The sequence below is a fragment of the Syngnathus typhle genome, linkage group LG2, assembly GCF_033458585.1.
Source record: "Syngnathus typhle isolate RoL2023-S1 ecotype Sweden linkage group LG2, RoL_Styp_1.0, whole genome shotgun sequence".
NCBI lineage: Eukaryota > Metazoa > Chordata > Actinopteri > Syngnathiformes > Syngnathidae > Syngnathus > Syngnathus typhle.
The window spans coordinates 19,766,944-19,785,004 of record NC_083739.1 but is presented as its reverse complement, the minus strand read 5'-3'; the positions used below and the strand labels follow the sequence as shown (position 1 = coordinate 19,785,004).

Sequence of the window (18,061 nt, the reverse complement as noted above, 5' to 3'; positions counted from 1 at the left end):
CAGCAATACTAGTGGCCGACGGTCGACCACTCACAAAAATTGTTTGCCGATCCCCGTAAGCTGTGCAACAAACAGTTCACTTGGGTTCAGCCACGTCGCGCAGTGTGTTGGGCCTTGATCTGGCATCATCTCTAACTTTTTTTCCCCAACGCAGCATGTGTGCATGTAAAAAAAAAAAAAAAAAAAAATCATCCCAGACTTTTTGTTGGCCTCCAAGTGATGATTGGCAAGTAGCAAGTGTCGTCTTTGAAGTGGGAAAAAGAAAGGAAATTTCAGCCTCACTTTTCCTCCTCATGCCACTCCCTTTGTGCCTCAGTGAACTTGCTCTTCTTGGAAGAGACACAAAGGCTACAGACCATAGAATGGCAGCAACTACACACAAATCTTTTCACCAGAGCTGACCGTTGGAGCCACCAGCCCAGCGCTCTCTGCGTGTGATGTGTCGCGGCTGTCTGCGTGCACCCCCATCTTGTTTCATCTATGGCTTTTTTCTTTCCACATTTAAACAAACAGGAATGTGACCACCAGCCGATTGCATGTTTCTATTGATATGATTATGAAAGGAAGCGGGAAATTAGACAGTGACAAACAATTACAGTTATTCCCAAACGTATGGTTTTGACAAATGTAAAAGCAGTACTGGGAGAAAAGCATTATTCTAGTCCTACTGTGCACAAAAGTGGATTGCTGCTAGAGAATATACTTTCTGGAAAAATTGCATGTGAATGCTGAAATGTCTAATGAAAACCTATGGACTCATCTTGGATGACACTGATATTGATTGACATTGGCATGATATTGAATGATTATGAAAGATTTGTAAGAGTTGTAGAATGATGTGGAAGAATATAATATAGTAGTAATCGTAAAGGAACATGACAGGGGACAACAACACATGTATATTGCCATCATGAATCATGATGATTCATTAGTTTGGTTAGCATTCCAGGCCTGTCACACCACACTCTGCATTGACAAGCGATTCCTGAGGTATTTCCATTCCCAGTTTACATTCCTGACCTTGAATAAAATAGATCTTAAAAGCAAGCCAATCCGTGTCATTACATTTTGAGAGCAAGCTGTCTCATACACTACATGACATTTATTATTTTTTCTTCAAATATTACATTACATTTATGATTAATGCATTACAACAAAGTGTCTCTCCCTAAGGCGAATGTGAAAAAGCCAAACTCTTGGGAAAACTTCCTAGTTCACTTCCTTGGTTATGACCTCCAATCACTCAATCCCACCCACAATGACCCAGCATGGGAATTCCAAAGGAGGGGGCAGTATGGGGGCTGCCAGCAGCATTCCATGCTTCACGCTCAGGCAGATCTGAGAAAACAAAAGGCAGAGAATGAAAGAAAAGGAGGGAGAAGATGGAGAGATTATGGGTCATCGTAGGAGTGGGAGTACACGCTAGGGAAGGAGGATGTCAAACAAGGGAAGGTAATGAGAAGACGAGCCATACAACAATCTGAAGGAGCCCCGGAGGGAGAGTGGAGGCTTATAGGCCAGACTAGGCTCTTCTTCCCATGGAGTGTCCAGACGCTAGACCACACTGCGTTGCGTTTTCTCACAGCACTGCCCTCAAACATCCGTCACATCTCATTACAGTCGATGCAGGACTCCCAAAGAGAGCTGGAAGGGCATGATAAAATTGGGGTCAAAGTGAATTTAAAGGCTTCTGATGAAGGCTCTTGGGTTACTGAATGTCTCATGGAGCTCAGACCGTTGTCTCTCAATTGTGATGGCATCTCAAATTTAAGAGTGCAAACATAACCCTTTTCAAGATTGTTTTAGTCTTTAACTGGTTAGATGGTTGTACCGAAAGAATCCCCCAGAAATAAGAATGAGTGATTTAACAACAAAATGAAACTGTGAAGAGCAGCGCGAGTTCCTTTTACATAGTAAAGGAGCAAAAAAGTGCTTTGAGAGAGGTGTGAAAGATGCAAAATAGAACATCCCCCTTGAAAAAGAGGGGGAGGTACATTTACTTTTCGTCTCGCCAACAATGTCCTGACATTTCTCCCCGAAAGAGTGTCTCACATCTTGGGTAGAATGAGCACTAACAAGTTGCTTGGCACCAAGCAGTCGTAATCAGAAATAGTCACTCACTCACCAACCACACCTGTCAACAACATTAGCAAAAACACACATGGGACACACACACAATATAAATGTATGTCTATTTTTGAAAGATGTTTTAGCTGGGGTACTTTAGCCCAGTCAGAAATCTCTGTGGCTCCAGTTAAACCAGTCCAGCATTTTATTTGATATCCTAAAATGTATTTATAAAATGTTTCGTTTTCCATGCACCCACTCCTTCCACTGAAGGAGAAAGATGGATTTTTCCCATAAGACGGAGTCGAGCACGAACCGCTGTGTCGTCATACGGCATCACTTGTCCAAGAATGTATTCAAACAGATATGTGTCTTACAGTATGCTTTTACGAGGACAAGAAAACTAAAAAGAGTTTAATGAACAATCCCCCAATGCTAGAATTGTATTAGTATTAGAAGGACATTTTAAAGGTGCACAAAGAGGTGGGGTTACCTTATGCTACACTTTACCAATATTTGCGCATGTTCATACGTATGTAGGCTGGAAATAACGACACTCAAATATCAATGTCAACTGAGGGAGAGATGTGTGGATAGTGAGAATGAAATCAATACTGTGGGACTGCAAAATTTGGCTGGCAGACTTCCTTCCATGTTACCCAGGCAACCTGCCTTCCAAGGGGAGCGACCCACTTTGACAGATTTTGGCATTTCCCTCTAGCTGGGCCAGACTAACATCATGCAGTTCTACACGTAATCAAATACACAAGCCGGGGGAAAAGATCCATAAATGTAATATTCATGCACACTTCTGCGATTAATCGATCAGATATTTTTCTTTCCGTCACATCACACTCATGTAGACTTGAATCAGATGCCTTTCACAAGCACAGTATTTTATTCAAGCATTCGTTTCTTGAGCTGGATAGATAGATAGATAGATAGATAGATAGATAGATAGATAGATAGATAGATAGATAGATAGATAGATAGATAGATAGATAGATAGATAGATAGATAGATAGATAGATGGATAGATAGATGGATGGATGGATGGATGGATGGATGGATGGATGGATGGATGGATGGATGGATGGATGGATGGATGGATGGATGGATGGATGGATGGATGGATGGATGGATGGATGGATGGATGGATGGATGGATGGATGGATGGATGGATGGATGGATGGATGGATGGATAGATAGATAGATAGATAGATAGATAGATAGATAGATAGATAGATAGATAGATAGATAGATAGATAGATAGATAGATAGATAGATAGATAGATAGATAGATAGATAGATAGATAGATAGATAGATAGATAGATAGATAGATAGATAGATAGATAGATAGATAGATAGATAGATAGATAGATAGATAGATAGATAGATAGATAGATAGATAGATAGATAGATAGATAGATAGATAGATAGATAGATAGATAGATAGATAGATTATATTAATATTTTTTTAAAAATTCACTGCAAACCTGTGGTTTGAGACCACTGCTGTTCAGTGCATAATTTATGAAGGCAAGTCAATTTTATTGACATAGTGCCAGTTTAAAGCAATAGCTGGTCTCAAGGTACTTTACATATGGGACTAAACAACAATAAAAGCATAACCTTCACACGTGAAAGAAACCAACTGAATAGGATTGAACATAAGCATGAATTTCCAGGTGCGTAACTTAAAAATGTTTTTTTTTGTCATTAAAATCCAGGTTATCACTTTGTTATGACTGAGTTTGAATGAGGGTGAGAAACCTTGACAGATGTATCAAAACATAGCACGCGCATGCACCGAGGCCAAATTCCCCCAAAATGTGGGTGGAGCCTGAGCCACTCCAGAGGTTCCATTCTAGGGATTCCAGAGGAGCGACCTTCCCGCTCTTATCAGTGACTCGTCAATTTGGAATGAGGGACTGGAAAATGTCAAGGAAAGCTTCTGTTACAACACATTCTTATGCAGTGACTACAATGTTATTGAATTTTTTCCCAACGTTTACTTTGACCTCTACTCCATTTATTTTTCAAATCACATGGTTTCTTTTTCCTTCTCTTTCTCTCTTTCCCCAGTAGGTGACGCCCCTGCTCCCAGTGGTGCAGCACACAGCCACATAACTCCTCAGATTACACCAGAGATCAATTTCTAGAGAACCAATGCAACTCAGTTTAGTATGAAAGGTTCAGCACACCAAAGTTTCGATTTTTAATTTGGGCTAATCTAGTTGTCAAGTTAAAAACACTGGTATGCCGGCATCCAGGCATGCACCCATTTATTTTACCATACTAGGGTTGCAGGTGCCGTTAGGTGTGAGATGGACATCACCATGCACTGGTCACCTTGACAAACACACATGAATAATCACATTCACACCTTAAGACAATTTCTGAGTCTTCAGTGTAAGTCGATGTTTTAGACTTGCTAGACTTTAGACTCATATATATTTACATTTATTACGTTCATTTATATGTACATATATTATTTCTTTATTTAACAAACGCAATTTGCAACAACAATATAATAATATAATTATATAACCAATAGTATAAACAATTATATGAACAATATAATATAACAAAATAATTCATGTAACATAAAGTGGAACACAAATAAACTATACACACAAATTAACATTTCACTGTGGTGAGTTTTGTTTAGAAGAAATAGGAAGTACGTGACCGCATGATCAGATAGTGAAACTCTTCTGGATGGAAGTGATAAAGGGTGTTCTTTGCCATTCTTTCACCTGCTCTCTTTCAGCAAGACCCCTAATAAAATACGCAAAATTAGATAAAAGATGTTAGCTTACATACACAGCATGCTTGAGAAAAAGCAAAACGACTGCCAATGTCAAAACTCAAAGAAATATTTTACCAGTATCAGAGCGCCCCTTGCTGGGTAAAGTAGCATCAACCGTGTATCATCATTCATATACCATGAAACCTTGCCACAGAACAAATACCACTTGATCATAATGATTTATAGCAAAGGTGCTTTCTAAATCCATCCATCCATCCATTTTCTGTACCACTTTGTCCCTATGAGAGTCGAGTGCGTGCTGGAACCTATCCCAGTGGTCATCGGGCAGTAGGCGGGGGACACCCTGAACCGGTTGCCAGCCAATCGCAGGGCACACAGAGACACAACCATCCGCACTCGCACTCACACCTAGGAGAAATTTGGAGTGCTCAATTGGCCTACCAAGCATGTTTTTGGTGCTTGGAGAAAATCCACGCGGGCACGGGGAGAACATACTCCACACAGGTGGAATCGAACCCGCACCCTCCTAACTGTGAGGCGGACGTGCTAACCAGTGGTTCACCGAGTCGCCTGCTCTCTAAATCGACATGCAAAAGTAGTGCTTGCAAGAGAGTTGTAATTTGTCCATAAAAAATAAAACACTATTTTGCTTCTGGAGTTCCATGAAATGTTGGTAGAAATATGTAGTATGTCTGGTAAACAACTTTCTAGGGTTTACGCTATACTTTTAAGAATATAGTATATAATATTTATATCTATGGTTGTTTTTTAAAACATCGATCTTGTGTTTACGTGTGAGAAAACAAACCTCTTTGTCATTACATAAAACATAAACTTGCTCTTTGAGTACACCAGAACAAAAACAATGGGATGAAATAAACACAAAGAAAAAGGAAGAAGAGCGTGTGACTGTGGTCTCGCCTTTACATTTGGTCAGCAAACTTCTTTCCTGGAAGAGTCAGAAGCTCTCATGCTTCACTTCTAAAAAAACACTTCCTGTTTTGACTTCATATTTGATCTAGAGATTTACGCACAAACAAAATTGTAAACTATGCAGGTCCTCTCAATGTTCATTCACATGTGGGACATGCTGTGTTGAAGTTTTGAAGTCTGCAGCTTTTAATGTATTCGTGACTCCCCTCCTGGGGCAATGTTTTACAAGTGTGCTTCATCTCATATATGTAAGTACACTCCTCATATCCCGTTTCCATCCGTCCACCCGTCTATCCATCAAGTATTGTTTCCTTGAAGGAATTGTGTCTATCTATCTATCTATCTATCTATCTATCTATCTATCTATCTATCTATCTATCTATCTATCTATCTATCTATCTATCTATCTATCTATCTATCTATCTATCTATCTATCTATCTATCTATCTATCTATCTATCTATCTATCTATCTATCTATCTATCTATCTATCTATCTATCTATCTATCTATCTATCTATCTATCTATCTATCTATCTATCTATCTATCTATCTATCTATCTATCTATCTATCTATCTATCTATCTATCTATCTATCTATCTATCTATCTATCTATCTATCTATCTATCTATCTATCTATCTATCTATCTATCTATCTATCTATCTATCTATCTATCTATCTATCTATCTATCTATCTATCTATCTATAAAAACTGATGGACAAAATCCATATATTTTGGAATATCTAATAAAAGGGTTGTTGAAGGGGCTTAACTGGGACTATACTGATTTCTGATTAGCTCTGACGGGGCCCCTCATTAAAATGTGTTTGCCATTGATTGATTGACTCGTCCGCTAGGTGGGAGCATTCTTCATGATTCTTTTTCTCGTTGCCTTTTCCCATGCAACGGTATTGAAGAGGGCGCACTTGTGCCCCAAAGTCACGTTTCATGTGTACATTATATAATATTAGATATTTATATAATTTTATATTTTGATTGCATCATTTCCAATCAATGTATGTAAAATGTATACATCTGGTTTAATTAACCAATTTGGCAAAAGAAAGGCTGAATGAAATGAAACATAATTTAAAAACTCTTGGTATTGTAAATATTCTGCAGGTCCGATTTAAGAATAGAGATGCATATGGTGGTTAACGGGCCATATTTGACCAACCGCAATATGCAAAAGCAATGGGAAACACCGCTTAATCAATTTAATTTATCGCTTAATTCTTACAAATATGTAGGAACAGTTTGAAGAAGGCTCTTTTTGTTACCAAATGCACAAGGAGCCACAGAGCCTCGCTTGAATTGCAGAGGAAAGTCCTCACTTCCAATGACAGACTCTGGCATGTGCATTAGATGCCGTTGTACATGGCGCAGGAATAGCTATGTAAAAGATTGCGAAGTGAAATTACTGTTTCAGGGTGTTTTAGTGCTCTATAAATAGTTGAAGTAGAGTTATGGTATGACCTGTCAAATCTGTGGCGTTTGTATGGGGAATGTGCACCGCCTTGTGGTATCGCCCTGCATAGAAATGATGCAGTAGGAGCTTTCGGGTGATGGGGCATGATGGGAAAATATATCTATTAAAGTTATACATATGGTTAAAGGAGAGGAAAAGCCATTTGGTCGTCAACATTGTGCTCCTATTTGAATAAGTATTAAATGGTGTCCGATATTTGGCAGTATAAAATTATAAAAGCTGATTACCCGGCCTATTAAATAGGTCAGGCCCTCATAAGCATCATAAACCAGCTCAGTGGCCTAGTGGTTAGAGTGTCCGCCCTGAGACTGGAAGGTTGTGGGTTCAAACCGCGGCCGGGTCATACCAAAGACTGTAAAAATGGGACCCATTGCCTCCCTGCTTGGCACTCAGCATTAAGGGTTGGAATTGGGGGTTAGAAGGAGTGGAGCTCTTTACAAGCCCTAGGCTTCGTCTCCCTCCTTGCACAGTTATTGATATAATAATATGTGCTAAACAATCTACTAAACTAAATAATACCATTATTAAAGGCAATTTGAATACTTTTAAATTATTTCAGAAGTGCACATCAAACTAGTAGCCAGTTGCATCAATGGGTTCCCAAGAAGTAGCTCTCAGCTTCAAAAAGGTTGAGCCCTGTGTTACCACTTTTTTTTTTACAAAACAAGTTTTCCCAAGAAAGAAGCCATAAATGACAATCAAGAAATACAATAATATGTCTCTGTCCCAGCAAAGATAGATATGACTTTGTTGACGAAATAAGTTGTCTTCAGAGGGACAGCTCTCTTAAGGAATGATGTCTCTGAAAGAGAATCTCAGCGTCAGATCACATCCAGCAGCCTGTCCTCTCACTCCATCAACACTCAGAGTCGTACAAACCTTCTTTTCCAGCTTCCACTTTAACGCCCGTCATAATGATACGTTTCATCAGCGGCATCCTGCAGTACATGACACTTTGAGTGAGCTCAGTTTACTGTTTACCATAGTTTACAACCATAATTATCGCTTCAGCTCAGCTGTTTAGAGACAGAATGTCACAGTGATGCATCTCACAATGTGGACTTCACAGTTTGCACTCCACCCTGAATACGTGTATATGTGTAGCAACAATATGTGTGCTGCTTGAAAACTCCTAATAAATATAAATTCATAAATGTGCACCCAATAATGTGTGTCTTTGTTTGAATCTGGAGATGTACACATAGAGTGTGTGGACAGTATTTGGACTGTGAGGACTCAGTTGGTCAGGCCAAACTGAGGTACTTTATTCTGAGAATGATCGCGGGTGTTTAATGGACCTTTACTTTCACAGCAGGTGCTTTTGCCAAGTGCGTCCAAACATGTACCCATTTTACTCCGTGGTGTGTGAACAATTTCACCTTTGTACATAGCGTGAAAGCCCTCACACACACACACAGCCGCACTCTAAAGCACATACAACCAAAGTGTCTGCGAACCAGACAAAATGTCAAAACATGAATACACATACCGAGTACAACCTCTAATGGCCTGCATGGGGCTCAGTGCAGCTGTCAGATTGGATGTGTGATAAGCTGGACACTTTTGGAGATGATGACACAATATTAAAGTTCAAGCCCTGTGCCGAATGTCATATATCATTCACCCTCCTGCCCATTTGGACGTGTGTTCAGTACCTAATCTGAACAAAGCATTCAGCAGTGTCATGTCAAAGTTCAGTTTTATATGTCCGTTTAAACAATGATTTACATCTGCTTCAATTATTCGCCAACAAAATTACTCAAGTGCAGTGTGGGATCCAAGATTTAAGGAGTTATTGTTTGTTTGTTTGTTTGTTTGTTTGTTTGTTTGTTTGTTTGTTTGTTTGTTTGTTTCTTTCTTTCTTTCTTTCTTTCTTTCTTTCTTTCTTTCTTTCTTTCTTTCTTTCTTTCTTTCTTTCTTTCTTTCTTTCTTTCTTTCTTTCTTTCTTTCTTTCTTTCTTTCTTTCTTTCTTTCTTTGTTTTGCCAATGACACTAATGAGTGAATGGATTAGTTAAAGTAAAGTAACTTCCCGTGATTTCGATTTGTAAATAATGTTTCCCGTAGAAATAATAGAAATAAACGATTGCAGGGTCATTGTTAAAGTTGTAGTAACTGTACTGCTTTTAAGTATAATTTCATCATAATAGTTTTATTGAGATGCAAAATTTCACCAGAACCGAAAAAAATATAATGTCTTAAGACCCTTTTGACTGCTTTTCATTTGTTTAGTTTTTCAAGTTTTCAATTCAGCTGTTGGCTTTAGCCCAACTCAGCCCTGAGCCAGAGCGACTGACACATTATGATCCCGCCCGTCCTGCAAGTGCCAACGAGGGAAAACACAAGCGTACTGTATCTGTTTCTTTGTGTCATCAAGTCCTGCACATGTTGATGCCTGTGTTCCAAGAATAGAACCAAGGGTCACAGTGCTGAGTGGCTTTCCACAAACTGACCAACACACACACACATTCGAGAGTCGACAAGAACGTCCCATTAGTTGTAGACGCAGTATGTTTTCACAGTAGGAGGGCACATATTCCTCTCGTTCGGGGCCATGGGGGCAACATTCCCATGGATTCCATATTACAAGCACAATACCCTAAATGAACATGTACTCAACACTGTGCATGGATGATTAAAATTGAATGGTAGAAGTACATCATGGTAGTTTTTTTACACTCTTTGGGCATCTGTGATTTTTATCCCTGAGAATAATCCTTTGAAAATGAGTGACATAAAATAACACTAATAAATGCAATAAATTGCAAATTGACTGGATATAGTCCTATAGGCCTATACACATTTATGTATGTATTTTTATCATACTTGATGAACACATCTTTTTGTCAATTCATGCAAATGAAATGGTCATTTTTAATCTATAAAATGCATGCACGAAGCCGTTTAGGCATAAATAACGAGACCAACAGCAGTTGTCGATAGACATTTGCACATGGCCATGTCCTTTGTCAGTAAATAGAGGTTGTAAAGAAAACCAGGTATAGCTTTTACTGACTGCATACATGAAAACGTAACCATGTCGACCGAGAGTGTGTGTGTGAGTGAGTGCGTAACTGTTCTTCAAAGAGACTGTTTGTAATCAGCTGTCAAAGCATGCAAAGATCTCATTGTAGCCACTGAGAGTTGAGCTATGTGCTGGGCAGGGAAAAGCTCTCAGGTCCCCTCGGTATGTTCATCCAAGCAGTGGCAGTGGCAGTGGCAGTGGATGCGAACAACATACTGTATTGACATCCTCAGCTTCGCTGCACTCTTAACTACAAGGTGTTTGAAGAGTTCTGTCTACGGTAAGACTTCAATGTAAATATACTGTATATACTTATAATGATTATACTCAGATTATCAAAGTAATTCACAATGGCATACTTTCTTATTGCTATTGTTCTAATCATGGCTGTAGTTGCCAGTTCTGATCTAATGACTAGTTAACATTGTCTTCTGTGGATAGCATCAATGAAAAAGTAACTAATGCATAAGTTCTCTTGGTGCAAATGTGATCTTTGATTTGAGTGATGAAGTTTTCCTTTCAATTTCATTAGCATCAGATGTCAGCACTTCTAGGAAATTCAAATCCCTAAAAAAGCAATTGTTTTTATTTATTTCTTTACTGTGGGATTTTAGCTTAAATGTGGAAATATTTTTAATGGGAAAACACGTGCTTTGGGTCACTTAAAAACTCTCGAATGAATACTCAGAGACTAACGATCCCTATTCTGCTCTATTGAAGTGAAAACCTGAAATAATAGTATTTTTGCAGCAAACCTTTTAGTATTTTACTTGCTAATGATTGAAAATAAAGTTGCTCATTCTGAAGCACAGTGCTTTATCTAATGTAGATCCGTTCCTTCATACTATGAAAAATACAAAAATACATTGAAAAAAATTCTAGTTAATCATGATGATCATTCAGGTATATCTATTAAAACGAGGGCTGCTCAACAGCAGTTTTTATTTTTTTCTCAGACCGATACCACCACTTTTGATACGTAATATTTCCCCACAAAACAGTGACAGATAATGGGAAGAAGAAAGACTTAAATATCCCAAAATATAAATTTTCCTTAAAATACATGATGTTAATGGTCATTTCTAATTTCTCGTTCCTGGTTGTAAAATGGCCATTAGAAGGTGACCAATACTCGTTTCAGCTGCCGTTACAAGTGACGACACTTTAGAATAAGGCAAAAAAAAGTATTGGTACCGACCCCTGAGAAATTATATTTTTTAGTATTTAAAAGTATTTAGTATTTTCTTTGTTGTTCTTACGAGTGGGCTAGAGATGATGGAGTTGGGCCTCACTGACGGCAGCCTGATTGATGAACTGATGGTGCTAACATCCCAGAGCCTCACCCAACTGGAGATCCAAGAACACTTCAACGTCATCAAAGAAATTGGTCGAGGAAAATATGGCAAAGTGCTCCTGGTCACACATCGTTTCAGGGGTACGCCTTTGTAATCGCTAACCATTATATCAAATGTTTGTGTTGTGTTGGAACCTGTTCTCCTGAGACTTCAGATGATACAAAAAATTGTGTGTGACTAAATATAAAATAAATACATACTGTAAATAAAGCAACTGGCTGTGTTCATACTACAGATCAATTGCATGTTAAATTTCTTCTTATTTGTGACATGTTTTAAAAAATGTTCATCAATCAGGAAAGTACAATTTAACTTTTTTTTTTTCAAATCCAACCAATGCCTCTTTTGTATGTGCATATAAATCGGACATGTATCATTCAGGGCTGCAGAATCCGGACTTAAGTCTATGTCTTAGACTTGAGTCGTACTCCTTGGCAATTGACTCTGACTCTTCTTGGACTTGGACATTGGACTTGCAAAATATTTTAATTGACTCGACCAAGTCCTAGGCTTTCCTGTTCATTCATTAGCTTTGAGTTCTGCACTGTTTTGCAGCCGACTCTCACTGCTTGGTACAGTTTGCTGCTCTCGGTGGCCAATCTCCTCCTGGTCCCTCCACGAGGTCAACAAGGTTTACTCTTGATCTCATCTTGACTTGGACTTGGACTTTGACCTTGTGGACTCGGACTTCATATGGACGCGAACCTTCCGGATTCCGACTTGTCTTGCACTTGGACCTTTGACTCAGACTTGACTTGGATGCGATAAAGGTAGACTCAACTGCGGTCTGGTATCATCCAAAGGTGACACACATCTCAATTGTTTGAAGATAGAGGGTGTGAAAAGCAATATCGTAAAAGCAATTTTTGTAACAAAAAGAAGATGCATGAGGACTGACACCTACAGCGGGGCCATTTTTACTTCCCTAAACACACCGCACCACATAACGCATGCAATTCGTTCACATTAGAAATAACATTTATTTTTGTATAATGAATGACTTGGTTTAACAAAATGCAAGTGTGTGAAAATTAGTCTTAAGTTGAGATTTACACATTTCTTTAGCAGTAGGCAAATAGTATCAGTAAATTTGCTAATGTTTCTCATTTAGTACAAGGGAGATATTTTATACACGGATTCTGCGCAGGGACTCCCATGGCTTTGAAAGTCATGCCGAAATCCTCAACAAAGCTGCAGGGATTCCTGCGAGAGTACTGCATCTCCTTACATCTGTCCTGCCACCCCTGCATCGTGGGTCTCTTTGGCATCGTCTTTCAATCTAATGAGCACTACTGCTTTGCCCAGGAGCTTGTCATTGGGAAGGACCTATTTGCTGTCATTCAGCCTAAGGTATGGCTGGTAACTGAGCAAAATATTGAAATAGAAAACAAAGTCTGTTTATTCTGTTTTAGCAGAACTTTAACTGAAGAACGTATAGCCACCCATTCATCTGCTATACTGCTAAATCATTTATCTGTTTCAGGTGGGTATCCCCGAGTCGGCCGTTAAACGTTGTGTCGTCCAGATTGCCAGCGCTTTGGAGTTCATCCACAGCCGAGGCTTGGTCCATAGAGATGTTAAACCTGAGAACATTCTCCTGTTGGATCATGACTGCTGCCAGGTCAAGCTGGCTGACTTTGGTCTGGCCCAGAAGAGAGGCACTCTGATCAGTTCCATCACAGGGACCCTGCCTTACATGGCTCCTGAGCTTTGTAACGTTGCTCTCCAAGAGGGCCAGAAAGAAGTCACTGCCCCTCCACTGAAAGTGGAGCCAAGTTTAGACACCTGGGCCTTTGGGGTGCTTATATTCTGCATCCTGACGGGCTACTTTCCTTGGGAGTGTTGCAGAGACTCAGATGACTGCTACCAAGAGTTTGCTGACTGGTCAAGATTGGGTGAGAATGCCAACACTGAACAGGACAATAATCCTCAATTGTGGCAGAAGTTCACTCCAGAAGCCATGGAGTTGTTCACTAAGCTCCTGGCTGTGGATGCAGAAAAGAGATGCACCGAAGGGGTGGTGGGAGACTATGTAGGCAAGGCCTGGCTTAAAAAGAAACATGGAATGGAGCAGCAGAAGACAGTAGAAAAAGACAAAGAATAATCCTGGACATATAATACAATTTCCATTTGCACCATGTGTTGAAACCATGTACATCTATTGAACATCAGTCCCTAAGTATATTTGAAAATGACTGAATGATTTAAACAACAATGATTTGTCCTTTGACTTCCCATTTCAAAACATGCAACGACTGAAATTATTGTGTCAGGTTTGTATCATTGGACTTACACTAAGTTGCATCTATTAAAATGATTGTACACCCTAATTTAAATTCAAATTCAATTCTTGTTTGTACACGTGTATACTTTGTATGTGTTTTCCTTTAACATGAAAAAGGTTCAAAAAAACTTTGCCACGTTTTTGTTTCACTCATTTAAAAGTAAACCAGTGCACTTTTAAACGACGTGATATGAAGGGAACCCGGGCCAGAAATATTTCACAAGTGTAATAAATAACAAGGCCAAAGCCCTGCAGTATGCAAACGTTCTTTTGCTGTCTTCTGTTTACTTAACAACAGCTTGGCACAATATTGAACTCTTTGGCTGGGATGTGCACGACTAAACGTGTGAGCATTGCACGTGCTCATGGGTGTTGCGATAGAGTAGCCACCAAGGTCACCCTGCTGAGTGAAAATCTAATGTCTCAAGTTAACACATCACAACATGTTCTGCATGAACTGAGTAGGCTTCGGAATGTGATGTGTCTAAATCTGAGTTCCGTAATAGATACAAGCTACCATGTTGATGCCGCCATGTCCACCAGCATGTACCAGTGCCGTGGTGTGACTGGCATGAGAATGAGACGGTTTTCTTCCCTGCCTCTTCTTTGACTAGTTCGCAGTCTGCAGGTTCAGGTTCAAATCTGTAGCCTTCCTGTACTCCAGCTTCTTTTCCCATTCTTAGTACAACCTCAATTTAACACACTTAGTCTGCATAACACAACACCAGGCGAGCTGGCAAAGAGCTTCCAGTAGTTAACGACAACATTTTTTTTTGTTTTTTGCAAAAAAATGTTGCTCGGTCTGTGTTGCACATGAGCAGAAGGTCAGCCATCTTTGATTGCCACCTTTGGCAACTACACTAGGTGAGATCAGAACATGCATGCACCATTGGTTAGCGCCAATGTGGGTGGAAATAGACTCTATTTGCCGGCAACCAAAACTTTTGAATGTGGCTCGCACACATCTCGCATGTGAGGAAAAATCTGCAGTGTTGTCACTGCTCCTTTTATCGTGGCAATGAATGAAGTAAGCGAGTACCCTCATTAGATACAGAATGAGCTGGTGATAACAACTGGCATCTTGAATATTTTTGCGGATCTCATGTATCACTCTCCACTGCCAATCTTTCATGCTGGACATTGAGAACTGAGTAGGACTAACATTCCAGTCCTCATGTAATCGTTCAGCTTTTGAAATGTTGATCAACTGCTAAATATCAATGCCCAGTTTGCTGCACGGAAGTCCTCAAATACAAATGAATAAAGACCAATAAGAAACGTGAACGTGTGGCAGGGAATAATAGACTCAGACACAAATGAAAAAGAACTAGCAGGAAGTGTGTACAAACATCAAACAACACTCAGCAGGGATCGAAAGTGAAAAACAAAAGAAAGACCATTCTGCATAGTGCCATATGTATGTGTATATAAAATAATACTGCGCAAAGAAAATTGCAATTCAAATATGATAAAACCCAAGTCAGTCACGTAAGTAAACCAAAATCCTTCTTATACCATGCCATCATAGAGCCATCAAGTAAAATTGTAACCAAAACAGTGGGTCAACAAGCAAATCAATAATTATCGTAAAGTATAACTCACACAGCATGTAGTACAAATACACATACAGCACATGTTTTTGGAGACTGCTTGTATTAAATTTTCCTTGCATCACCCTCAAATACACTTTTTGAGTTTGTCCTATATACTTTTTCTTTCCATAGGTAAACAACACGATTGTATTTTCTTGAACTTCTTAAAAAGAAAATTTCCATTTTGAAAAATTTAAGTTCATAAGGTTTGATATGAGTATAATGGTAAGAAATTCAGTAGCCTATTGAGAAATTCAGAGTTAAGTTCACGAGCAACAAAAAAAACCTTAGCTACATATTTTGTTCTTTTTTTTCAAGAATCGGAATAGAAAATCTTTAAAAATCAGTATCGAATCTAGGATAAGGAATCGGAATCATCCAAATTCATACGATCCCCAACCCTATTTATGAGCATAAGAAAGTTTACTACCTTTACATTTTATAAATACGTGCATGTATGTAATGAAAATCTTGATCAAACAAACAAGAAAACAGTATCTGTCAATGGATTACTAAGCAATATTTTTCCTGAAAAAGAAAGAAACAGCAGCAAATGCACAGATTGTGTCCAATCTCATAACACGATACATCCAATACTGTAGATGGCTACACTGTGATAGCAGGTGCATGGAAAGAAATATTTACACAAATCCATCTGTCAATTATCATTCCTGTGTTCAGTCTCTTGGCCAGATATGTATCATATAACTCTTTGAAGCTATGGTAAAGACCACTGAACTCAGTGTGACTTTAGTGTGGCTGTCACTCTACATCTTTGTCCTCTTCTCATCTCATTTTCCAACCTTCTATTGAATAATTCCTTGGCATTTAGCTCCAGCTGGCCCTGGTCTGATGGCAAGTCATGCTATGCAGTGCACTCTCTGAGTTGTTTCAGATCACCCCTTGACCTGACTGCACAATGAGGAAGCCTGTGTTGTAATTCTAACTGCAAAGGATTTATGATTCGGAGTTAGGGTTAGTGTTGTAGTACAGTTTCAAATTAAAGTCAGCAGGGTTAGGGTTTCAAATTAGGGTTAAGGTTTCAAAGTAGGGTTTAAGTGTTAGGGTTTGGGTAATTAGTTGAGTGTCGACAAGTGTACGGTGTCAAACTAAACTCAAATAAGGGAATACGGTGTTAGGGTTTAAAGTTAGGGTTAAGTGTTGGGGTAAGGGTTTAGGTGTTAGAGTTAGGGGTGAGGGATATCGTTTAGGGGTTATGAATAGGGTTTAGGTGCTAGGGTTTTTGGTTAAGCGTTGTAGTAGTTTCAAACCAAAGTCAGCTTTTGACCCTCAGGTTAAGGTTTTCATGTAGGGTTTTAAACTAAGACAAAACCATCACTTTTAGCAAACCAACTGAATAAAGAGAAATAATGGAACATTGCTGTATGTATTTGCCCATTCAATTTGCATCACGTTGCCATAGTGTCCCTCACACACTTGTTCGCTACACCACACTTCACAACGGTACAAACACAGAAATAGCAGAAGACAAGGCAGTCAAGCCTGATGACCGTCATGTGGGAGAACTATTAATAAAGCAGCTGTTGCCATGCTGTCTGTTATGGAAAATCTCCACAACCGGGACCTTTCTCATGTCTATAGCCTTGAATCATTACTGAAGCAAGTGCAGTCTAGTACGACCCATTGATGGAAACACCCCTGGTTGGCCTGGAAGTCAATATGAAGTAACAAGAATGATAAAACAAGGCACCATGTAAAACTAACCAAAATAGAGTTTGAATGATTGATATTATTTATTTTTTACAGTTCATACTATTTCTTTACATTTTGGGTGCGGCATCATTCACAGGCACAGCAGGGCGTAGTCCCCAGGCCCCACGAACTGTGGCGGATTACTGTACGTATAATTCCTCATGACTGCAAACCTACTGCCTGTATCTATGTCAATTTATGGGTTCAACTGATTGCAGCTATTACAAATTCTTGCTCACTTTCTTCCCACTTTGATAGTCTTTTTTAGCTTCAGATGCAAAGCAGATTCAATCCTACATTGTGATCAATCAGCTAAACATCAGGCAACATATACGTAATGTTTACACAGCTGTCAAGGACTGCGGCTCACAAATGAGTCCCTTTGGGTGTATGGCTGCATCTGTGATGCCACAGTCCTTTGGTTACCTCTTGATAAAGCATGCAAGGCATGCTGTGACATCTGTCATATCTTGTGCATCTGTTAGGTCTTCTACGACACTGCTTACCCCTAGTTTGAAAGTCTAGTTTAAAGCCCTAACCCTAGTTTGAAACCCTAGTTTGAAACCCTAACTCTGTGCTTTGTATTATTATTATCAGACATTCTGAACATCAACATTTTAAAATCATTAAGGTCGCGCATAAAACACTTGCTATGATAGCCCTGATTCTGATGTGCCTAAGTAGTGGCCATTAAGTGGGCATTGTGTCCAATAAACTGGATTTTGGATGACTTTTCATTGGTTGGCTATGATTTAATGCCTGGTAATGCTAACAGACTAAAATAGCAGTACCAAACCCTTTTTCGTTATGATGTTGAATTTTAAAAGCCA

At 39.2% G+C, this 18,061-nt stretch overlaps 1 protein-coding gene across 7 annotated transcripts; it reads left to right on the top strand.

Moving 5' to 3' along the window:
• The first annotated feature begins 5,838 nt into the window (after nucleotides 1-5,838).
• Nucleotides 5,839-14,189, top strand: si:dkey-8e10.3 (serine/threonine-protein kinase SBK1). Of its 7 annotated transcripts, none has more exons than XM_061272463.1 (5): nucleotides 5,839-6,022; nucleotides 10,427-10,567; nucleotides 11,558-11,722; nucleotides 12,790-12,992; nucleotides 13,126-14,189. In XM_061272463.1, exons 1-5 carry the CDS (start codon nucleotides 5,992-5,994, stop codon nucleotides 13,744-13,746), a joined length of 1,161 nt encoding a protein of 386 aa, XP_061128447.1. In that variant the 5' UTR covers nucleotides 5,839-5,991; the 3' UTR covers nucleotides 13,747-14,189. The 7 variants fall into 7 exon arrangements, with proteins under 7 accessions (XP_061128447.1, XP_061128445.1, XP_061128451.1 ...); XM_061272461.1 differs by having other exon boundaries at nucleotides 10,427-10,580; nucleotides 11,550-11,722; XM_061272467.1 differs by having other exon boundaries at nucleotides 5,868-6,022; nucleotides 9,495-10,567; nucleotides 11,526-11,722.
• The last annotated feature ends 3,872 nt before the right edge of the window (nucleotides 14,190-18,061 follow it).

Bases quoted from the DNA above. Each gene is read 5' to 3' on its own strand.
- si:dkey-8e10.3 (XM_061272461.1), top strand. From the start codon at position 5,992: ATGTTTTACAAGTGTGCTTCATCTCATATAT. The intron at 10,581-11,549 runs GTAAATATACTG...TGTTCTTACGAG, and splicing joins GTCTACGGTAAGACTTCAAT to TGGGCTAGAGATGATGGAGT. The intron at 12,993-13,125 runs GTATGGCTGGTA...TATCTGTTTCAG, and splicing joins TTGCTGTCATTCAGCCTAAG to GTGGGTATCCCCGAGTCGGC.